This window comes from Cyprinodon variegatus, unplaced genomic scaffold, assembly GCF_000732505.1.
Source record: "Cyprinodon variegatus isolate N-32 unplaced genomic scaffold, C_variegatus-1.0 Scaffold302, whole genome shotgun sequence".
Taxonomy (NCBI): Eukaryota; Metazoa; Chordata; class Actinopteri; order Cyprinodontiformes; family Cyprinodontidae; genus Cyprinodon; species Cyprinodon variegatus.
The window spans coordinates 1,757-27,570 of NW_015150755.1; the positions used below are offsets into that span (position 1 = coordinate 1,757).

General features: G+C 35.4%; 1 protein-coding gene across 1 annotated transcript in view; it reads right to left on the bottom strand.

The window, feature by feature from the left end:
* Positions 1-5,189: 5,189 nt before the first annotated feature.
* The window catches only part of LOC107090594 (retinal-specific ATP-binding cassette transporter-like), a gene marked incomplete at its 3' end in the record, with an annotated part of 58,295 nt that continues 37,670 nt past the window's right edge, over positions 5,190-25,814 (bottom strand). Inside the window, exons 8-9 of the mRNA XM_015384058.1 lie at positions 12,316-12,538; positions 5,190-5,411 (exon numbers count right to left, since the gene is read on the bottom strand). Coding sequence (XP_015239544.1) covers positions 5,190-5,411; positions 12,316-12,538 — 445 coding nt within the window. The remainder of the gene's footprint in view (positions 5,412-12,315; positions 12,539-25,814) is intronic.

Sequence of the window (25,814 nt, forward strand, 5' to 3'; positions counted from 1 at the left end):
AATATCTGCAAAAATTAATCTTAGCACAGATTCACAACTGGGTTTCAATCTAGACATTTTAGCCCATGTTTTTGCCTCGATATAAACCATTTCAGTTGTATGTTTAGTAAGGTTGGGCAGGCCAGGCAGTTCCTATTTTTGGTTATTTGCAAAAAAATTATTCTTAATCTCCAGGTACTTGTACGGTACTCATTTTCTTCCAATAATCCAGGACCTTGTCGCTGGGGCAGCGACCACCTCCAGCTGACAAAACCTCTAGCTGACAACCCCAGAACCAGATCCAGATCCAACTATTAACTTACAGCCAGGTAGGTTTTTCTTTTTTTCGCAAAACATTATTGTAAAGAAATACATATATTGGTTTGACATTTAAATTAAATAAGATCCGAGCATATTTTCTCCTTAATTTACCTTCCAGTATTTATGAATTGTTGTGTTGTCACACCTTTATATTTTCATGTGTATTATTGTTCATGTTGTAGGATTATTGTAGATTATATTGGTCTAACACTTTGTTAAAATATTTTGAAGCTTAACAAATCAAAGAGTAAATGAAATTCAAAACTTTATTTTTAGAGCCACTGTTTTTTTTAACTATGTTGTAGACATAGTGTTCTGTTAAAAGCTCAAAGTTGACATAAACATCAGCATTCAACAACATAAAGTTTATGGCAATGCAAAGCTGTAGTCTTATCTGTTAACATTTTTGCCTCTGCCCTGTATTTTTCAGAACAAATGCTGAAACAATGCCAAACTCAACCTAACTGACAGTGACAATAACCTTGTCCTGGAGGGTTTTTCTTTCTAGTGTAGATTCCAATGTATGCCAGCGGACTCAAAGCTACTGCTAACAAGCAAAGATCAATTAATTGATTTCACTGCAAAGCCTTACAAGTTCCACATTATATTTTGGAAGCTTAGCAATTTTCAGGATTTTCCTGGGCTTAATGGCTAATTGAAAATGTCTCTGGTTATCCAGCACAAAGGAAGTGTAGTCCCCCTCCTATTTCTACAGTATCTCATTACAAAAAGAAAGGAAGTGGTCAAAGCACAGCATACTGTTCCCGGCACACAGGTGAAAACAGTCCCCACAAATTCTGATTATCTTTGGGAAACAAAACAACATTCTACAAAGATTAAATCACTCAGCATCAAAGTCATTGTGTTTGTATGTTGTTTTATCTGAGTTTAATATAAAATAAAAGAGTAACTGATAACACAAAGACAGGCTTTCTAGATGCTTAATCAAAGTATTACTGCTTTTCTTTCTAACACTGAACCAGCGGCTCTGGAGTTTAAAATCTGGTTCTAGTCTCTAATAAACTCTAAGCTATTATAGAATAAAATTCTGACTTTCTATGAGTTGGGATCTTTTATTATATGCATATTCCTACATAATCATAAAAAAATCAGCACAAATGCATACTTTGTTGGGAAAAACCAAAGGCTTGCTATTTTGAACTGAACATTAAGACATCAAGTATTCTGCTCCTCCTTTGCGGAATTACCTCTAAAATAAGCTGAATTTTAAAGATCTTGTGTCACAGAGTGTGTTAGATCAAATTAAAACAATGTAAATGCTGCCCAGATCACGTATTACCTTTTACTTTTATAACCAACCGTTTGTAACTTTAAAAAAAAAACTTTATATGTGTGAACTTTCTATGTTTGCAGTGGATTTGTTTTAAGCAGTGGTCATCTTGGCTAGGGCCTCTTCGTTTAATCCCCTTTAAATCTCTTTTCTGGTGACAAAAAAATCTCTAAAATCAATTCTTAAACTGAGAACAAGAGCCGCACTGCAAAAATTATCTTAAAAAATTTAAAAAACATTCTTCAATTAAGTGTATTTAACCTTAATTTGAGTGGGTAAATTATTCCATTGGCATTATCTGCCAATGGAATGAGTATGATTAGCCTTAAAATAAGATAATTAGATATTATGCACATGAAATAAGAGACTCCAGTTGTTTTTTCTAATTTTAAATCTGAAGTGTCTCGTCTCATTTACCTCCTCAATTCAAGAAAAGAATTATTACAATTTTTTGAAGTGCAAATTTCTCACAAATATACAAGGGAGTCAGAAAAGAGCAGACTTTCTTACCTCTGCCTATGTGTTGCAGTTGCTCATTTAGGAAATCAAGAAGGGCAATAAGAAGAGAAGAGGCGTCTAGCTGTGTTTGTAAATGGCTGATGCTGCTAGCTACATGTGGCTTCATTTTCAATGGTGTGTATGTTTGCCAACAGTCCCATAAAACACAGAAAATTCCTTTATCTATTAGGTCAATGTTGCAACCTGTATTAAACCTTTATTAGTTTAGGGCTCTAGTTTAGCTGACAGACCGGCTAATGAGATAATCAGGGAAGCAGCCAAGAGGCCAAAGGTAACTGCAGAAGATGAAGAGACCTGCAAAGCTGGTGAGAGTATCTCAGAACTTTTGGAAGTATACCTACCACTATATGGCTTTTAAGGAGGCTTGACAGCAAAGCCCCTGCTGAAAGAAAGTGTCTTATTCTCCACAAGCCATTTAAGAAAACTTTCAAATATTGTAAAAGAAAGTGTACTGGTGAGAAAACACCTAAAGTAAACTTTGTAGTCTACATTCAAAACTGTTCAAATTTATGGGCTGTGTCTTCAAAGGACGTGCTGGACAGGACTGGACCTGGACTGGATCCTTTGAAGTCCTTGAAAATAAGGAGACCGGAAGAGTTTTGGCTGTGAATTCAAACAGGTCTACCCTTCTGCGGCTTTTACTGCCGTACGCTCTGTCGCTTAGCAACCATGACATGTTTCTTTTTCATAATTTTTTTCTTTTTTTTTTATTGTAAAGTGAACAAAGACACTCATGTGAATACAGAGTGGAATAAAGGTGACAACCACCGGGAGCATGAACAAATAAAAGCAAATGCAATGATAGAAACCGTAATCAGTTAGATAACATAATGCTGTCATCTCTCTATCATCTCGGATGTTGCTGCTATTTTCAAATATCCATTACTGTAAAAATGTCCCCAGGTGTATGTTGGTTATTTATTCTCCAGGTTCACAGTTTTGTATTGTTAAAACACTTTACAGTACAGTATTTTATTGTATATATTTTAACTCTTCCCTATTAAGTTATTCATACACATTTTTCTAAGGTGTACATTTGTGTGACCATTTTCAATAATCATTTTGCTGCTGTAAATTTGCCCATTGTGGAACAATAAAGGGATTTTCTATTCTATTCTATAAAAGGGGTAGAAAGATATAAATACATCTAAGCATTGTCTATATTATACATATATCTGCAAAATCTCTAATATTCTAATATTAAGCAAATTGTGCAAAACAGCAATAAAAAAATAAAAATCCTATCAGATTTATATTCCCCACACTGCAGATATATTAGAATCTGTCCTTAAATTACAGCCAAACCCATTTACACATTAACAAATAAAAACCTTTCGATAAATCAAACATTATCTGCCACATATTTGACTCAGTAACCATTAAAACAACTATTTTCATTCATTTCAGACGGAACTAGTCACAGATTTGGATTATATTAAGCGGAACTTCCAATATTCACCACTGTTCGGCAGCAAGTACCATTTCCTCTGTTCACTGAGCAGCCTCCTTGCTTGGTCTCGCAATTAATTCTGGGATATCCAAGGATACCGAGGATACATCGGATCCATCGTTCAAATTGGGCAAAAGAAGGACGCATTTGTAGGCTGCATAACGAGGAATCTTCGAATCCGACGCGACCTCGGCGCCATGCTATGATGTAATAGGCCTTCAAATCTGGCCTTCTGAGGACGCAGCCCATGAATTTGAACAGAGCCCAAGTTTGCATACAATGAGGAAAATAAGTATTGAACACCATGCTATTTAGCAGCTAACGACTTCAAACAGGTGCATCTAATTTAGGATAATAAATGGAGGGGAGGTGGGTTTGTTAAAGGGAGAGTTGTACTTATTTGCAGCTGCATACAGATAAATAGTTTAAAAATCATATATTGTGATTTCTGGATTTAATTTTTTTAGGTTATTTCTCCCACAGTGGACATGCACCTATGATCATAATTTCAGACCCCTCCATGATTTCAAAGTGGAAGAACTTACAAAATAGCAGGGTGTTCAAATACTTAGGTTCCTCACTGTACATGAAATTATTTCTGCATCCTGATAGGGATAGAGAAGCTGGCAAAACTTAAAAATTGCAAGGAAAGGTTCATCCAATATAACTGATTTGAAGCTGTTTTACAAAACAGTCCGCCGTTGAGGAAAGTTGGTAGAGATGTAGCCTATATGCAGTATAAGGTAGTTGTGCAAATTTGTTGAATACAACCATACACCCCACTTTTTAGGTGTCGATGCTTTAAAAAGAAAAAAAAACAACTTGTATCATTCTTTACCTCATAACTATTTATAATAAAAAATATAAATATATCATATCTCTCTTGTCTAGTGTAGTAAGAGGAATATATAAACATCTTGAGTAAAGAAATTTTGAGCGGGCCTAACAGATAACATGTTTTTTTTTAACTTTTTTAAGAAAGCATTGGCACATATTGCAATCAAGAATCCAGATTTCTCATCCTAGTGTCCGCAAGAGGCATTGGGAAGACAAATGATACCAGAACCACGTTAAAGGTCACACAGAAAGGCTACGCTGAAAGTTGAGCAATGGTACACTGTTTATCTTTATCACTTAGAAACAGGAGAAAATACAAAAAAATCTTCACTGTGCGAGCCTGCTTTTCTATTCATGCAGCCCTTTCATGAGAATTCTCACGTGAAAATATGCCAGAACAAACAAACCATAAAAAAATGTATGAGGACATCATGAATACAAAAAGCATTTGCTACAAGCAGCTGCATTGTCCTTTAATGTTAACACAATGCTTAATTCATTTGGAAGGCTTCACAGATCCAATTTTACTATCTGCTGGCTTGCAAAAACAATAACAAATCTGAGATAGACATTACTGGGGCTAGAGATGAACGCACTTCCTTTTATTACAGAATAGATCTTTATTAAAAGGAGAGTGGATAGACATAGAATGCACAGCTGTCACCTACAAATTTTGAGTTAAAGAGAAAAAATATAACCTTACAGGAAGACTGAATACATTTTTTCTTATATATAATGAAAGCATGGAGAGATACAAAAAAAGAACAATGTAAAAGGTAAAGATGGACTTACCACAGCCACCTTGGCCCCGAAACCCATAACGTCCCTCCAGGCATAGCAGAGGCTGTGTGGCAGGTAGAGGAGAAAGAAGATGAGGCCGCCACATGCCGCCGCTAAATTTGCTTTAGAGAAGAAGACGCTAATGAGGAAGCACTGGGAGATGGTGGCCAGACAGAACACCAGCAGGAACACAAAGATTACTGAGGGGTCGCTGTACTGCAGGACTTTTCCGTACTGTGTTTATAAAGGGTTTGGTGAAAAAGACAAAAAAAGCCGTTAGTTTCAAAAAAATGTCAAACGGATGAAATCAAAACAGGCATGCAAGTGAGAGGATGATCATCATTGGAGATTCATTTTAGAAACCCACAAGAAAAGTAGAAAAGAACTGAAATGTCTCTCAATCAAACAGATTTCCTTCTAGCTGTGCCAGATGCTTTCATAAGCTTAGCCTGACACACCGTATATATGTTCTGATACGCATCCTTTCAATTTAATTTCTAGTAAATTTTTCAAACAATTCAAGGAAATCAAGAATGAATGGAGACGTTGCAGTCACAACACATTTCCGCAGTAATATTGCATTTGGAGAACAGGCAGAGTAAAAGTGTTTTTAGATAACAGATATATCTATATGGCTATACATACTTATAACCATGATACACAAACATGAAATTTACTTCTTAAAGGGCATATATCATTGTACTTTAGAAAAATAACAACAAAATAGGTCATTTTAAAGTGCACTTTCCTGAAACTAAGCTTTTTGAATCGATCCATGCATAAAAAAAAAGGTTGTTATTTTAGAGAGAAGTTTATCTAGTTTCTGATTACAGAAATTACAGAATGTAGACTTTTCTAGTAATAAAATAAAGGTTAATGGAGTATATAAATTAATTATTTGGAGAGACAAATTTATGAAAATTTAAAAAATCCTCTATACAGGAAGTGTGGGTGAGCTATGTGATCGTAAACAGTTGGAAAGGATGGATCACTATCTATAATAAATGCATTTTGATCTAGGATTAGGAAACAAATGTAGTCTTAAATGTAAGGTACACCACCTTAAAGCTGAGGGAAGATGCAGCAACAGCTTAAGCCGCTGTCAAAACTGTCAACTTGAGTAGATTAAATAGCCGGATCATCAAAGTAGCTGCATGTTTTTTTTACGTGCATACAATCAATTTAAAAAGAAAATGTATTATTTTATTAGTTTTCTTAAGATGCATGCTCTTTTTCTGTGTCTCAGCCAAATGAAATCAGATGTCTAATTATCCTAGCTCCCCTTCCAGTCTTGGAGTATAACGCATTAGCTTGAGGTGAACGGAGTGAAGATACCTTCGAGCATTCCAGTTTCCCCCTTACAACACCCAGTGAAAAAAATAACAGGTGTATGACTGATAAAACGTACTTGAACTGTTAAAGTAGGAAAGTTTGAATATTGCTTATTAGAGTTGCAATAAGCAAACGGTAGATATGAAGGTGTTGTCATTAATCGTATTTCCTACTTTCAGAGGCGCTTCAGCTGAAAATTCTGAGTTGGAGGGGGAAAAAAAGTCCAAATGGGATGCAGTGTGAAAAGGATGATGTGGTGTTAAAGTCAATGCAGGAATGACATTTTGAGATCTTTATCATGATGTAGTATCACAGTTTGTTATGAACAACAAATCATGAAGAGATTAGCTAGAGAAAGTGATAACTTTGTTATTATGGGGGCAAAAAAGACAGAGAATCGTCAGAGTTATTGCCTTTGCGCAGCATTAACCACAATGGGGAGAAATGTAGCGACTTTTGAAACATCTACTTGAATGATGCCAGAATTTTGGTGAAACACATTTTGTCAGCATCTATCAATAAACCAGTGAAGGACAGACTTCTCTCCATTCTGTTCATATGATGTTAGAAGTTATTTTCTGTCTTGAAGCTATAACACTCATTTCTATCACCTTCTCCCTCTTCCCTTGACAAATAACTATATAAGTCTTTTTCTGATGTCACATTAAAGTTTGAAACTATGTTTTCACAAGTTTTAGTTTTGCATTTGAAAAGAAAGAGCTCCCTCTTACAGCTAAATTCTCCGCTTTGTTGCACTTCTCTTTATTCTTTCAGTCTTTTTCCCCACTTATTTCTAAAATTCCAGAAATGAAATGTTCCTTTGTCAACAGTGCCACAGAGGTTTTTTTTTTTCTTTCATAAACGACATAATTTTACCATTTATCAAAACCAGAAAGAGGCCTGCAAACAAAAGAACACTACCTAGATTCAAATCTGATGTAGGTTCAATGGTGTTTTGAGGATGCAATTTAGAGCCCAGTTTCAGAAAACTGGGTTTGCCTTATGGGCCAAGGATTTTACAGTAGGACAATGATACCAAACATACTTAAAAAAAAAAAACACCAAGAAAAGGACAAATATAAAGTGTTGGTGAGCTATGAAGTAGCAATGAGACTGAACCTAAATACCATTGAAAAGCTGTGCAAAGATCTTAAAATTGCTGTCAGGAAAAGGCACCAATCAAATATGATAGAGCCAGAGCAGTTTGCAAAAGAAGGGTAGTTTAAAAATCCAGGGGATATATGTAAGAAGCTTGCTGAAGGTTAGAGAAAACAATAGGGGGGTGCCAACTATTTTTTTTTCTTGCTCATTTTTGAGCAGTGTTTGAAATTATGTCAGATTGGGCTTTTTTCTGTACTTTTTGTGATGTTCCCATATACAAAAATTAACAAAGTTATACCAAAACATGTGCAATTGCAATAACCTTATGGGAAAAACACTGTGGAAAAATTCAGGGGTGCCAACAATTTTCCCCATCAACTGTATATGCCCTTTAAATGTGAAACACTTTTACTCTGCCTGTGTGAAAAGGACCATTCTCTTATTTTAGATTAATTGCAATCCATTCACTTCAAACAAAACCAGCACTATAGTTTTTTTTTTGTTTTTTTTTATATCCCTGTGACTAAATAAAAAAAACCATTACAATGCTCGGGAATGTGGTTCTGTTACAAAAGATACATTCTCATAAAAGAGAAGTTGTGCATAGCAAATCCATGCCAATACTGAAGAAAGACAATCAAGATCAATTGAGATGTACTAATCATCTTCCAAATTCAAAGTACTACTTAGAATAAATCTTTTAGAAGGTTGAAAAAAAGTCTCTCCAAAATAAGAGTCAGGTCCTGTCATAGCCCCATTTGAAAACATTCCTAAATCACCTTGAGTATGAGAGTAAGAAGGGAAGCGCTGATGGCCAGTAGCAATACACTGGACACTGCCCAGGTCAGCCAATAGATGCTGTTCCTCAGGCCCATGATTCTCACAGTCTCCTTCAGCCTCGCCTCTTTCTCAGCGACAATGCCTTTAACAATTATGGCCACAGAATAAACCCACGCTAAGGTCATGAACAGGGGCAGAGAGCTGGCCAGTGATCTGAGGAATCTGAAAGGTGAAGGAGCATTACTGGAAAGGACAGTGACCCTCTTTACACCTGGGTACATTTCCTAATTATCCCACTACCTGCATTATACCCAGGTTCTAAATTCAAATTAAGACTATGGGTCTAAAGACCAATGGAGCTTTTCATAAAACCTCAGATGGATAAAATAATTTATGTATACATTTATTTTGCTCTGTTAAAGAAAATGAGAAGTTTTAAATATTTAGGATCTTCTAATGAGTCCATCTCTTAAAGAAAAACAGACATTGTGAATACTATGACATAGTGACTACATAGTGACTTCTAGACTTAGAGGTGTAAGACCTCCAAATCTACAAATTGCACATTCAGGTTTGTTCTTTTATACTAAGGAAAATTGTGTTGTTTTTTTTCAACTGTGGTTCACAACAAAATATATTTCTTATGTTTAACATCAAAACAAATCTTTAAAAAATGGCAGTCTTTAGAACAAGTTCTGGGATTTCGTGTTAAAGATCAGTTGGTAAACTAGTGAAGGTGACCAGCTTGACACAGACAGGAGCGTTTTTACAAATTTGCTCCAATCAGGAAAAATTTCAACAGCTTTTAAATGAAAAAAATTGAATTCAAATAAAAAGAAGTTAAAAATCAGTAAGTGTTGCTACTAGCTGTTAGCCCAGCAAGCACACTCAAAAATACGCAATTAGGAAACGGTCTGAAAGTTTCTTAGAAAAACACAGTTAGGCTTAGACTGATATCCTTCTTAGATCTTAAAGCGAAAAAAAAAAAAAAAAACTTTTTTTAGTTTAAAATACATTTATTTTTGTACTTAATGTCTCTAAATCCCCAAAAATGTTTTCTTTAGTCTGCCCAGGTCTTGTTCTGCCATACTTGGATGCTGTCTGGGTCATATTTTTTAGTCTGTTTTGTTTTCTATTATGTCACAATATTTCCTGTGGAAAAGGTAAACAAGGCTATTAATTTCCTCTCACAATATTTTAGTAGTCCAAGTTGAAAGATGCCAAAGAAGCAAGCAGATTAATATAAATGTTCATTTCCTGGTTGTAATAACCCAGATAAATCTTTACACCAACCCCCATGAGCAACACCTCTTTGAGAGGCCTGATTAAATATTATTTTTTCATTGAAATATACATACATTAGCCAGGAAAATGCTTTTTGAATCTGCCAAAGACTTCAGGGGACAAGCTTTTACAGCCTTGGACACTATGAAGAAAGGACTAAATGAAATACTTTGTTTGTCTCTCTTTCTGACAACAAGAATGATGGACACAACAAAGCGGTACGATGCAGATAATATTAAAATGACATCAAGCTTTATTATAGATGTGTTGCTATCACTTAATTACTTTTTTTTTTATAGCATTGTGTCATGTCTTCTACTTATCTTAGCGTTGTCTAACTACAAATTCAACCGAACGGGATGCAGTCGAACCTGGAAGGGGACAGGGTGTGAAGTACAGTACCTTTGGATTTAAAGGGATCACAGCAAAACACGCTATAAAGATCTAAATGAATGATTTAAAGATGAAAAAAGGTAGAATTGAAAAGCATATGTGTCCTTTAATTTGACGAGACAGACACATGCAGCTGAGAACATACATTAACCACATCAAGCATCAGGAGCTCACCATGAACCGAGGCATTAATCTAATAATTAGCAGAATTTTCAACCTCCTGTGCAGTGACTGACAGAAAGGTGAAATGAAAAATGGCATTTCTTCAAAGGGAAATTACATCTGCCAAGTTGGAAATCGCATTGTGAGAAGTGTCTGGCTTAGAAAGGTCAGTGGTGGAGACTGATAACTTGTTAGACCCGTGGCAGTGGTGTTGTGAGGAGGGGGTCACACAACAGTCTATCACACAAATGTCACACAAAGTTCCCTTTGTCTTTGAAGCTTGCGTCAAGTGGACTGCTTCCCACACAGCATGTAATTGAGGTGTCTTGAAGTTTTCTATTAAAGGCTGTTCATTTGGGCCAGTAGAAGGGACACATGTTGGTCTTGTCACTTGACTAAGAGCAGAAAGACCTTGTTAGCTCTTCAGCTGTTTGGTACATATGCTGGTATTCTCCACTTTAATGAAAATATAGTAGATTAGAAGGCAATAAATGCGGTAAAATGCTTATCATCAAGTGGACATGGATGAATATGTCATATAGATAGTTCTGTTGTGTGAAATTGGATCAAAAGTTGTTCACTGCATTGATCTGTTGGTGGGTAAAAAGCGAGTATATCCACCTGTGTAGCAAACAATAAAGGCTTTATCTGCTATAATGGGAGAGAAAACAAGTGAACAGTGACAGAGGACTCAGGTGCAGGTGACAAAACTGCTTGTTGTCAGACCGAATCCAGATCCAGCCTTTGATAATTACCATTTGATTCACCATTATTATTAATGTGCTGAAAATGGCTGTGAAATTATCATTTAGAATAGTCCTGTGATCTGAATGCACAGGCTTCTCTCTGGCTCCTAAGCAGCAGGCAACTAACTCAATTTATTGTTATTAATGTTTACAAACTGTTGAGAGCTGGCAAACGCATTAGGCTGATGGGAAATTACATTTAACCCAGCTGTTCTGGTATCGGTTTCTTATTTATCAGCCACATTTTCCAATTAAACTGCTCAAATTGATTACATTCATCCACAATAACCATCATTTTTATTTCATTAAATGTGCTTTAGGAACAAGGAGTTTTTTGAAGGATGTGCAACATAGGAAGGGGTTGAGTCGTGCTGCAGCTTCACCATGTGGAACACTAAAGGCATGATTTCTTTTAATATAACAACAGCTTGTGGTTAATTACTAATTAGGTTCCAAGAGGATGTTATTAGAAGAGATAAATAATACTAACATATATGACAAAAGGCGAATGAGCACATAAACAATGACATGATTTGTTTTTAAGTAGGCAGGGTGCAGACATTGCCCAAAAACACTTGTCCAACCATTTCATTTGCTAGTAAATACTTATTATTAACAATGATTTTAATTCTAAAGTCATCTATTACATATATTTATTCTGTATGCTGTATACAAGAGTGAAAAAAGGGCCTTGAGATTTCAAAGATAGTATGAAGCTGTTTTCTTCTTACAGTTATTGTAATTGTGAAATATTATAAATCTCCAAAAAAAAAAAAAAAAAAAAAAAAAAAACAGCAGGGGAAATATTTTCTAAACAGTTTCAACTTCTCAAAAGTGTTCTCTTTTTTAGGTCATTATACGCTCACTGTTGCATCCCCTTTATGATTAAAACAAAACAAATTACTTTTAACATTCTTTAGAGTGCTGTACAACGTCCTGGCTCTAAAAGATAATTAATTTCGCCTGCATTTATAAAAACACGTGGCAGCAAACATTCAGTTCCCAAATTAAAAGAAGAGAAGCAATTACAACTATATCCTCTGATTGCAGGAACAGAGAAAACACAAGAGCAGTTTAGGTTGCATGCTTAATTAATTAGACCATGAAGGCTGATTTGAAGAATTGCAGATAATGATCCGATTCTCTGCTCATTAATTAGTTATGATTAACGTAGAAAAAGAACCAAAACACAAAGCATAAACAGTTTGCTGTCCTCTGTGACCTGTGTGAGATTAATTTGTAGTAAACTTAAAGTGTGCTCTGAAAAACTGCATAAATTATCTTCAAGTGTTATGCTTTGTGTTTTGATACCTCCCATTTAGCAACCCTGTTCTACTGACCTTGACCATGACGCTTATGAGCGCGCATGGAACTGTGAGCAGAACAAAGTTCTCTGTGAACCTGGCAGACCAGAGGGCGCCGTTTTGAACGCCAACAGCGCGGAGCACTTCCTTGAGCCGGAGCTCCTTCTCTAGCACCAGAGTTTTGATGATCATGCACACAGAGTACATGAAGGCCAGCACCAGGAACATAGGCATAATGGCTCCAATACTCTGGACGAAGCTGGACATTGAGAAAAGCAATCAAGTTATATCAGATGTGTGGGTTACATAGGGGATCCAACAATATCAAGACTGCAAAACAGACATTCGGAATGTACATTGAACAATGTGTGTGCTAATATTTGTACTTTTGAAGACACAATCAAACAAGCATACAATATAGAATGTTAAATTACAAAAATATGTAATAAAAAAATAGAGAAGAAGCCTTATATTCACATAAACTTCCTAACAGGGTTCTTACTGACATCAGTGGTGCCACAACAGTTTGCTAAAGAGCAAAATAGTGAGATATATTCAGAAAACCTTTCCTATGCAGCTGGGTAAAACATTTTGGCTTCTTATAAAATATTTCTGTATTTTTTTTCCCCCAAATCTTCTGTCAGAACCAGTGTCTCTCAATCCGGTAATAGGCCTTACTAACACACACCACCGAGCTTATATGGGACTGAAATAAGGTTATCGAAATTGCAACAAATTAATGCTTTTTTTATCCAAAAATCACTTTCTGGCTAATGTGGTTGTAAGATTTATTATTTTCTTGGATGATTTACCTCTTAAGTGTTAAGAGATCTTTAAAAAAAAAAAAAAACAGTCTAAATGCTTAATCGACTAAATTGGATGTATGTTGTGTTTAAAAGAGCACATACATTTTCAAAGTCTACAAATCCACTACAAAACTCAAGAAACTCTCCTTCAATCTCAGGACTCTTCACATACTTTTATAGTACTGGAATGAAATGGATTATCAAAAAAAACTTATTACAACAATGTTAAATTAAATTACCCATCTGCCTATGTGTTACTTTCATTATATTTATAATGAAAACAACATACAGGCAGTATTAATATCTTTTATCTACTTTATCAATATCCCTCTACTGTAGTTGCAACCGTCATATTTAATCTATGTAACAGAGATATTCCCTGCTTTCTTAAGAGTGTGAAGGAGGGACTTTGCCATGATTTTATCTTTGCCCTAATGGTTAAATAAACACATTTTTGGTGTGTGTTTGGGGTCCTACTGAATAATACTCTCCACAGATGGCCCTCTAATAAACTTAAATGTTGTAAATCAATCTAAAAGAAGTATTTAAAGTCACCATCATCTGAGCTTTCATGAACAGCTAAAAGGCATAATATTCTTACTTATTTTAAGTTATTAAACAGAGGTGTCAAGTTTTTATCTTAAGTAGACATTTAGGCTATCTATACATTACTGGAGTTATTATGTTTTAGACAAATTATACGTCTACTTACCTCTTACATTTTTGGGGGAATTATCTCTTATTTCTACTTCTTACATTTTAAAGATAAACTACTTAGTTCTGTTTCAGTTAAGCTCATTTTCGTTATGACCTGTTTGTGTTTAAAAAAAAATGAAAGCCATCAAAATAAGTAGTTTTATCCAGAAAATAAATTTTTTTGTGGTTGGTGCTGCTCCAACTTGTTGTTTACTACATAAAAAAAACAGTTATTTAAGATGATTCAAAGTTTAATTTGACACTGTTACCATTAGTTATAAAACTAACTAATAAACTTATAAAAATGTATACTGGGGAAATTATCATCCAGCATTGTGAAAAAATGTTATTGGCTGTTGCAGTAAAAAAATCTGTCCTTAACAGCTTTTCTTGCATTTCTTTACCTTTTATAATTTAAGTAGTTTTAAAAAAAAAAATGTACTTTTAAACTTTTACTTGAGTAAAAAGCTTAAGTTATACTCTAACTTCTACAAAAGTGTTTTTAAACAGTAGGATTTCTACTTCTAATTTAGTAATAAACGTTAATACTTTTCACACCTCTGTTAATAAAGGAAAAAGGTAATAATGCATGCTTATTACTGTGAACAAAGAAATAAGCTGGCTGAACACAATTGATTCTAAAAAAAAAACAAAAACTGAAAATTAAGTTTAAAAAACAGTAAAAAAAAAAACACAAGGCTATGCATACGAATTCAACTGTATTTAACTCACAGCAGAGGTGATAGAAGTGTCGAGCCACAGCTTTATGTGTGTTAACCCTTTAAAGCCCGATCCAAGAATAAAACAAAACAGAAAAATTCTTTTTTTAGGTTTGAAGTCCTTATTTGGCCTTTTAACAAAATATGTAAAAAGAAAAAACAGAAATACATTTTTGATATTAATAATTTATTACTATGCGATGGGTCAAGATTATTTTTTGTGTAGTCTTCTGCCCTCTGTTATCAGGTATACTGTATCTGATTGTGTACAATAGGATTTTGAGCAAAGTTTTTACCATTAAATTATGCAAACGGTGTCAGATGCAAAACATTTCAGAAACCGTATGTATCAAATACAATACATTTGGCATTACAGGGTTAACAATTCTCAGTTCTAAAACACAATGTTAGCTTCAGGTGGGTGCTGTAAAACAAATGTTAAGAACACAAGGCCTGCCATTTCCAATGTTCCATTTATTAGGTACAGGAATATAAAGTATCATTTGTAGATGATAAAAGTTTTACATTCCCCAGGAAGAAATAAGACAATCTGCGTTGCATTCATGAACTCCATGTCTTTAAGTCGTTATCATTTTTACGCAGAGCTAACCTTTATAAAGTTGGAGCATCAGCTCGGTGAAGCATTTAGTGTTTCGGCTCATGCCTGAGATGATGTACGATTTGATGCCGTTACAACACAATAAGGCGATATTAAACTGGCTTCATAATGCCACCAAAATGCCATGTCAATATCTCCTATGCTGCCAATATAATAAAGTGCTATTTTTGATTTATGAGACAGTGAAGGAGAGATATCAAATATGCTTTGTCAAACTGTTCAACATTAATGCCTGCATATCCATAAACATTGGAGATGTAATGCAAGCAAAATGCTGTTCAGCACAAATGGAAGGATGAATGAGGCATGGAGAATCTGATGTTGCTGGAGGAATGGGGGTCTTTCTAGGTGAAAAAAAAAATACTGGTAAACAACTAATGAAAGCATATCTCTAGAGTATGTGCAGAGATAAGGTTTAAAAAAAATGTGAAATATATATATATATATATATATTTTTAAATTCCTTTCATAAAAATAAATTAATCATTAATCAATATTCTTTTTAGAGGACTTTTTTTTCCCTATTTGTATTGTTTCTTCTTTTTTACCTTCCATCATTACCCTGTATGTGTCATTGGAAAAAAACTGCAGTCCTTGTCCAGCTTTGCTGGTTACTATTCCTTTTTTTAAATGCTATTTTCCAACTATTGATCCGCCTGTAGATACGTGCAAGTTAAGAAAAGAATCTATTTTCTTGTTGCTATTTCCTTTCTTATGAACCCAAACAGCCAATATCCTTTATGTGAAAAGTATGTTCTTGTTTTATTTTGAGAGCATTAAAGAGAAATGGCACTTTATATTTATGCCCAGCAAAACAGGAAGCAATTGTTTTTTTTATGTAAACCCGTCTAGACACTCTGATGGACTTTAGAAAAAAGAACATAAAGCAAAACAAAGAAAGAAAAAAAACATTGATTTTCTTTAAAAAAAATATGCCATACTTTAAAAAGTCAGCAACAAGATGTCTTAACAAGAAAAAAAGTACTTTACCACACTCTGATATTGAAATTCTACTAAAATCGCTGCCTGTGTAGAGCAATTTTTCCCTTGGCTTTTAAATGCCTTAATAGTCTTGCTCCTCTGTACCTTTCAATGATTCAGACATTGTGGTATGTTCCAATTTTGCTTTTATAGATAATGCACTATTTTATTATCACGTATGTGGTGGTTTGTTTTATTTTACTACCGTACAGTAATTCAAATTAAATTAATTAATTAAATAATTTGTTATTAAATTAACTTCAAAATTAAATCTTACAGTGCAGGAAAATGTTCACTAATGGAATATTTGTTTTCTTTTGTGAAGTCCAAGTTTAGATATGTAAAATAAAATGTCAATGAAACAATGATTTTATAAAAAAAAAACTTTTTTCCCTTTAATAAAAGTACTTAACATTAAAATAGAATTTACTGTAGTAGCTTAATAAAAATAGTGAGCTGCATGAAATATAAGCTGCATGAGAAGTGTATAGAGGAAGATATGTTTTTGAGGAAACGCACCAACTTCGCTGAAATAATCCATGACGCTTAGGGTAAGTATCAGTTGACATAGTTTCCTAAAAAGTTCACATCTATAGCAACTGAATTCCAAACCCTGCACCAGCGTACTTACATAAAATTGTCTCTTTGAAGAGATAATTAAATTGATACACTACCACAAAAAGTTAACTGATATGTATGACGCCTCCAGTAAGATGTGCATAAAGTCTGAATACTAATTCTGGTATTATCTACTCCTTACAGGCTGCAGGAACTGACGTCCTGTACCAGTTAACTCCTTATGCGACTATGCTCTCCCTGAGGGGGATGAGATCAGTCATGCACACTGTGTCTGACATTGACAACCTTGCCACCAAGACTCTTGTGAATTATACATCTGCTGATCGATCAAAGGTGCCTGAGTAATAGAACCCGAGGCAGCTCACGTGTCGTGGGGTTCTGGTTACATTGGCAGGCTGGCCTAAATTTGGGAAAGCTGGTAGACACATAAATTAAGATAGACTAGAACACACACTCCTTAGAGGATTGCATGCATCCTGTCTCTTTTTGAATTTAATATACTATTTAGGTTCAGTGCTGGAAAGAAATTAGGGGTTTACTGAGGAGAATGTTATTTTATCATTTTGTTTTGCTTTTTATTATACCTTACATGACTCATATACTAAGCAAAAACAGTATTGTATTCCTATGAAAGTGTGTCATTCTATAGGTCATTTCTATTTTAATTTCCTTAGGATACACATAATGTATTTAAAGAGAATCCAATCCAAATATAAACATATTCAGCCAGATAAAGTAATTTCTTCCATTTATAAAACAAAGATAATAACTATGTGGCTTAAATTGTTTAAAATTTTGTCAAATATGAACACAAAAAATATAATTCTATCAAAATGGATATCAGGAAAAACTCAAATGTTGGCCTTTTAAATGTTGATGTAATATTTAAATGATAACTGATAATGAATGAGTGGTTGTATTATGCTAAACCTAACAGCAAATGAGAGAGTTTAATGAATTTTATTAAATATATTTATATTACCCATATAATGTCGTTTCTGTGCAAATATTAGATGATACAGGTAATGTCAGTGTCAGCTAATTCATGTCACACCAAAATATGGGATAAATGCAGCCAGTTTTAGGAAATATAAAACTGTAACAAGAGGTACTAAACTGTCTCTGTTTAACTTTGTAGTATATGTATGTAGTGTATGTATGTAAGTATGTAAACTGCAGATATACCAATACATGGGCCGGTAAATATTAAGAGCCAATTTTAGCCTTTTAACCTTGTATTGTATTTGTTTTATGCGGATTTAATAGTGATTCAGCAGCAAAACTTTGAGATTATAAGAAATGCATACACTGCCTCTCCTTCCCTTTGCAATCAATTGTTAAAATTTTGCTTGATTTGTAATATATGCTACATTTTTTGCTCAAATTGAGACTTGTGTAATATGTGCCATCACCATTTCATTTTTTTAAGAAAAAGTAAGCTTGAAAAACCTGCCCTAAAATATTTGCCGCATATGTCGGAGATCTGTTAGACTGATGTCAAAATGATATTGATATCAGCCTTAAACAAATCTTATGAGTTAATCTCTGTAATGAAGGGTCAGGAGGAAGGGGTATCTCTGTTTGGTTCATCAAACTAAGTCTCTAGTTAAAAAGGTACTAGTTGTATGAAGTTTTTTTTTTTTTTAGTTGCTGATATTACATACAACAAAGTCAGCTGTTTTATATTTTATGAATCTCAAATGTATAGAAATAAAAAGGGAAATATCATAAAGCAAATGCAAAATGGGAAGGTAGTGAAAAAAAACAGATTTCCATGACCTGATATGAACATATTACTGCTTTAAAATATATGAAGGGAGAAGGTAGCAGCTAGCCCTGCTTGTTAAATTGGTTAACTGTTCTTCTGAAAAAAAAACAAAAAACTGAGCTTTAATGTAATTTGAAAATATTTGTTCAAAATGGACAATATGATATTCAAAGAAAGCCAACCTCCGTAGGCCCTTTGTGCAAATTATCAAGCATAGCAATGAAGGATGGATGATTTCAGGCTCTTTTTCAGCCATTTGAATTTGAAAATTATTGAGTCGCCCATGTACTCTTTCGTAAAATATCATGAGCTCTGAGGCCATCTCTAAAACATGGCCCCTTACAGCTAAAACATTGCCAAACCTGCATCATCAAAAGAACAAATATCTAAAAACAAAGCAGAATATACTCTTTAAAATGGCTGAAAAACAAAATCAAGAGTACTAGACCTTTGTTGAAATTCTTTGACAGACCTCTACTGACAAATAAAGGTTTGTCAGTGGAGGTCTAAAAGGCTTATTGCCCTAAAAAGTTTACTGATGGAGGGCTGGAGTGACCTCTGAGCAGTTCACTCCTGCACAGTGACTCAGTTTGACCAAATGCCTCTCCCATGGCTAAAGGGCTGGTTATGCTCCCGCAGCAGTGTGTCGCAGTGAACGTGTCGCAGACATTTTTTATTTATCTTCAACCTTGAAGTGTGGTCGGTGCTATGTTATTCCACAAAGCAAGAGGGACAATAGTATATAGAGGCGACCTAGTTTCGAAGTATAAATCAGCTTTAAGTCTTCTTGATCCAACCAATAATCCATTTTGCATGGGTTAAAAGCTATCAATCTTTCGCTTATGTTTTTAATTTGATACAGTAAAGTCAGTGGAGTGCAACAGCAAAGGGAGAAGCAAGTTTTATTACAAACTTTTCCTTTAAATTAAGCTGAAAAACAAAAAAATTCTGTGTAACCCTAGTTTACTTAAATTTTAAACTTAGCTGGCACATAGATCTTTCAAAGCAAATATGATGTGACGCACAAAGGGTATCATTTAAAGAAAAATGTATCACTTTTCTGTACATTTGAATTGAATCGGCATGTCAACACCAATACTTACCCTTAACATTTGTTAAAGTCATTGTTGGGCTTAAGCCGCTACTATTTTCCCACGCTTTGAACCATTTGGCCGATAAGATGGTATGTCTTTTCTGTGGATTTTCCTAACTCCAAGAAAGGGAATTCAAGTTGGAAATGAAAGAATAAGGGGCTCGTTTTAATGTAGCACAACATGCTAGCAGCAGGGACAACGGAGAACAAATATCCCTAGTTCACACATTTTGACATTTCTTTGCCTCATTAAAGCTGCCGAACCAATGAAGAGACAGGGCTCAACTCCTGCAGAGCTGAAATAAAGAGCCAATGAAGCCCCATCTTTCAGTAGAAGCTCTTACTGCTTCAAGCCAACAAGGTGAGCAACGGGAACATAAAGCTCCCCCTACAGGTTTCACGGAAGACAGTTCAGTAGATATCAGCGGCTTATAGCCCAGTGCAGCTTATCTCTGTGTATCTACGATTTTTTCATAAAACGTAGTGGGCTCGGCTTATAGTGAGGTGCACTCTATAGTCCGGAAAATATGGTAAATCTTTATACTGTCGACTAGCATTCTGCTTGTTCCAATTGTATCTTTACCAATTTATTCATGATGACAGGCTCTTACCCTTAGATCCCCCTTAATCTGAAATGTACCCAAGCCATATGACCAACTTCCTGCCTCACTTCTTGTCTTGCTCATCTAGTTGTTTTGCTTGATCGGTCAAAAATAGGCTTGATTTATACCTCTGACAGATTATAGAGAAGGGCTGTCCTTCATGCCTACAGTGCCATGGAGTCAGTGGAAATTAATGCATTGGCTAGGAAAACATCTTTTTTCAAAAGAGAGAAAAATGGATGTCAAAGTTTTTCTGAATTTCCGGTTTTAGTCTTTGAAGCTGAGCCTCCTCTTACTGATCACAGCACACTGGCTTGGCTTCTCCAAAACATCTATATTTCTTCCATCCAGACAAAACATAACATGTTAAAAGATAGATGTAAACCTAAATGTTCCAGCTTTTGCTATTTATTACTGTAGGAGTGACAGTGGCTTAGGAGGAGGGGTTCGTCTGGGAACTTTTCTACCTGAATTGGCTGAATCACCGTATAGAGTGCTTTGGGTTCCTCAGACTTTATAAATGCTAAATAGGCACTATTCATTTACCATTAATAAAAAAAAAAAAAAAGCTTAAAATGTGATCACAGATGCATCTTTAACTTGTGTACAAATCGCTATGTTCTCTTTAAACGTTATAACATCAGTGTTTATCATGAGAAGATTACCTGAAAAATTAAACCTACCAGGGTTGTGCCAAGGCTTACATCAAAGTTCATAAGGACTGTTTCATAAATGTTCATATCCAATTTAAATAGTTAGAAGAAAGCTTCAAAGTCAGGGATAGTTATGGAGACCTTGAATCCCAAGATGCCACTTTTCACCATAATTCCCTAACTCTGAGAACTTTGGCTTGTTTTTAACCCAAACCTCTTCTTTTTGAACAACAGCAAGATTGTGATGGCTGCAACTACAGCCACCCAAATGTGGTAACATTCAATCACAACACACACTAAGTCAGCAAGTCTCATTTCATTTATATTGGGATTTCTTTACATTTAGGATTTAATTTACAGAATTTTTGTAAGACATAACACTGTATTCTAGAATAAGTGCACACATTTTAGTTTACACTGTAATGTTCTGCTTGATTTAATCTTTGTTTGTTTTTTTGAGTCACCTCAGTGCTGGCTGCTCCAGTCCTTCAGGAGAACAGAGGTGGAGAAGGGGTGGAGCCAGCCCATTGAAGCTGCAAATTGGTTTACACCACTTCTCATCAGCAAGAGGGGGGGAATGGGATTTTCCTCTGTTAATTTCACTTAGGTTTTTGTGTGTTTCCCCCTTTGTATCTTCTATGTGGCCTGATCAGCCAGTATTTAAGTTTTCCCTTTGTCTCATGTAGCAGGTCTGTTTGTTTCAGTAGGTCTTTTGTTAGCCTGAGTTAAATTCTGTTACTTTGACCTCTTTTATGGGCCCAACTTTGTGATTTGTTTTTTTGTTGACCCAAGTTCTTTGTTTTGGGTTCAATAAAAAGAAGACTTTTTGGATCTAAACCTGTGCCTGATCTTCCTTTGACTGCTCAGACCATCACAAAGATAAACTTTTTTTTTGTCCTGCTTTACCTGCAACAAATCCAGCTGTTTAAATATTTTTCATTAGCTGATATGGGGAATGAGAATTTATCCTTCCTTCCCCAACAGAAAAAAATATATCAACATCTGTCATAAATACTTATAACCAAAGAAAGCTGGGAGCCAGGGATTATAAATCTAAAGTTGTAGAGGGAATAATTCTTTACAAATCAATATTGATGTGAGACAAATTTTCCCCATGTAATCAAAGCATTTAAATTAAAAGCGGGTTTTTTTCCTGAATGTTTTTCAGTATTACAGTGTTAATCTGCTGTAATAAGAAAAAAGGCTTAAAGCTTTTTCAAATATATTTAAGAGGGGAGCCAATAAAGATGAAGGAAGCAGAAAACATGGTTAAGCCAACAATATCAATCAAAAATATTTATATTACTTTTATCCTTAGTAAATATGCTGATCACATAGAAAAATAAAGAATATAAAATATTTTTAACTTTTGCAAACAGCACTCTTGTATATAATTGCTTTCAGCAACACAAAATTTGTTGTATTAAATAGTATTACTGCATCTTACAGTGTTATGTTATAAGGTCATACAAAGGCCCCCTGCAAAATATGAATAATTGTGCTTAATTAATTTTCCCTTACTGTTTATTCACGATGGTGTGCACGTGCCTTGAACTCTTAATAATTGGCACAGTGGTGCAGATCAGCAACTTTAAAGCTGAATTGATTTTAGTATATTATATCAATTGTTAATTTATGCATGTATAAACTGTTGTTTTAATGTTAGATACTCTAATTCCTGACAGTTGCTTTTTGAGACAAACCATGTTTTCTTTTTTTCTTTGCTGTTTGGATGATAAGTTAAATATTTTTATTTTACACAATTTTCTTGTAGAAGCTCAAAGTCTACCAGTACTGATTAGCCAGCATGCTACTGATCTCAGTAAGAGTTCTAAGCATTTAGAGCTAATGTCTCAGTTTGATTTGTTTTTTGGGAACTGATAAAAACATTCACTATATACAACATCTCTGCTTGTTTCTGTATTTTCCCTTTTTTTTTGTATGAGACCTGCTGATGTGGAGCAGCACCTCAGGATCCAAACAACACATGCCTTTGATTCAGGAACGTGCAACACAGCAGACGCTGCTGATAAAATACCATTTATGTGATATCAGGGCCCTGCAGGGCTCTAGCTGCATCCCACACTACCACTGCAGGCCTGCGCACAGAGAGAATAAGACAGTACTGGGAGCTAAACCAGTTTCGTTATCTCATGTTGAAAATGCCAACAGGGTAAGCTATGGTTAAGGCTACACAGATTGCTGTGGTTCATGAGGTGTTTTACAGCCAAAAAATTTAGTTGAGTTTTGAAGTGAAGAAGCTGAAAAAGAAATTTTGCTATATCAGATAAAATTATGATTTTTTAAGGTCAAAAGAGAATATATTTGGTTGTTGGATATGTTGTTTTATGAATTATAAAATACTTGTAAAAAGAGCAGGAGGCCTCAAGAAAACCAATTTGATTTCTTCAGGCTATTGTCACATTAATTTAGTCTCTATAAAAAACATCTTAGGAACTTTAATATGAGAAAAACTATCAAGTATCTAGCATTCTTTTTAAGTTAAGGAAATTAGTTTAATAATGTTCCTCTAAAGCTTAAATTATGATAGTTAAAGTGAAATAACGATGGCCATCTTCATTGACTTGAACAAAACTTTCCTTACACTCATCCATGAAGTTCTCGTTGCCAGATTATGAAACTTAAAATGTCTCTTTATACAAGAAAATGTATATGAAGATGTTTTTGAAATATTAAGTTAAGTTTATTAAGTTATTTAATCCAAGTAGATTAGACTGCCAGCTCAAAACATATGTACTTTTCAGTCAGTACAATCAAATTCGACAGATATCGTTTTATTTTTAGTGAGACTGTGCATATTGGATTGAGTTATTGACATAATTTTTTTCCACCTGAATGCGTATGAAGCGACAGTGAACAGACACTGGGTTTGTGTTGGTGGAGCAACCACTTATACTGAACCTGCATATTGTCCCAGTGGAAAGGAAAACTCCCTTTAACAAGAGGAAACCTCCAGCAGAACCTTTGCTAATGGTCATCTGCCATGGCTGAGCAGAGAGAGCACAAGCATACACACAAAGTAACAAAGAAGCATTGATCCAGAGGCAGTGTCTATGTGAGAAAAGTGAAAGATTAATACCAGTAGCAGCTCCTGTCATGGTTTTATCAAGGAGGGAAACACAGCTAAACAGATTAACTCTGAGCTAGTTTTGAAGTCTACCAGATGAAAGAGAGCACATACAGTGAAGTCGCTGTGAAAGCTTAGCCAGTAGCTAAGTCTATAAGAGAGAAAGAGGAAACCACTGCAAGAAAGGACCAAGTCCATTATTTGTACAACATAAAGTTGCTAGCCAATGCCTCCCTCCAGGGCTGTGTCATAACTAAACAGACCACAAGGGGAAAATGTTACTACTATGAAGAGAGAAGAGAAACAAAGGTTGTTTGGTGAGGTAAGGCCAACTATAAAGGAAGAAATCAAAAGTAAACGCCCCCCAGTATGTCTGGCCTGCAAGACTGACTAATACTGTACTACGTTCACACCACACTCGATTGAAGCAGCAGAAGCAGCTGGTTTACATGCAGAGTCAATGGTTGATGTGCATCAAAAAGTCCTGCAGCAGCTGGTGCAGTGCATCTTGATGCATCTGAGCAGCTGAAGTGGCGCCTCATGAGCTTCTGAGGCACGTGATGCACTTCACAAGAAGCAGCTGCTGGAGTTGGAAAAATTGAACTTTTGTTGCTTGACGCGGCACATCAACCAATCGGAGGAGCTAATCTGGGAGCTGGCAGGCAGACACACAGCGCTCCTGATGCAGCGCGCTATGAAATGTCTGAATTAACTTAAAATGTCAAAACCTGCTGGCAAAATATTTTTTACTTTTATTATTCTGGAGCCTGCAATTTGTACCACATACCTGAGGAACACTAACATTGACTTCTAGACGCCATGAAATAGGGGAAAATTCACAAGAGACGACCAGGCCTGAGGCAGCTGCTGCTGGGGATTCCCAGTGACAGCGCAGCGCCGGTATGTGGGGGTCTGAGCGCCTCCGACAGAAAAAATATTTTTAGGGAGGATCATAATCTTCTGACTGCACAGATGGAGTTTTCAGGTGGACTTTCTCACTTAAAAATATATTAAAACTACTTTTTACCCACTGATCACAGCAAATACAGCAAAGCCGCTCTATGCCATTGAACACAAAAGCAGCACAGGCACCAGACGCATCTGGACACACATTACTAGACATGTTTCAGGAGCCTCAAAGATGCTCTTGACCTTGATGTGTATCAAAAATGAAGCAGCAGGCGCTATTTTGCAATGTAAATCATGTGCGGTGTGAACGTAGCATTTCACTTAGCGTAAGTTGGTCTGGTAAGGCGCAGACAAATCACAGCGTAATAGACAGGTGTTTTCAGTTGCACCAGAATTACCCATAAAACGTTTCTCTCCTGTGACCATAAGAGCCAAGATTGCTGCAGCAGTGGAGCAGTGTTTAATAATGCCTCTGCTATGTCCTAAATGAGCTGGATTTATCTTTAAAAAAAAAAAAAAAAACTGGCTCTTTAAGATCTTTTCTTTCATAAAGGGCTTTTTGCATAGCATCCATACTGTACTTATCTCATTGGTTCAAACTTTTTTCCACTGACACTGTCAGTCTTGCTCTGGTCCAAGCTCTTTTCTAGGTAGATAGGCTGTGTATAAAGCTTTAGTCAGTCTGGCTGGCTAGGCTACATGGTGTAAGCCATGCAGAGTCTGTTTCAGAAAGTTTCAGCTTTCATGAACCCATTCTTATATTTCTCATGGGAAATACCTTAATTTCCCACACTGACTTGGCATAACAGGATGGGTTTGCCTTTTCTCTTAACAAAAAAAAAATCTAGATGGTTGCTTTGCATCGTTTCTTCTCTGAAAGCACACCTGTCAGTGAGGCGGAGAGCAGCTGAGATGTGGAGGGTCCTTGCAACTGCCTACTCTGAATAGTACATCATTGCCATGTATCCCATCGGGAGCCCTTTCAGCTCAATGTCATCTTTAAAAGCCATTCGGTATGAATT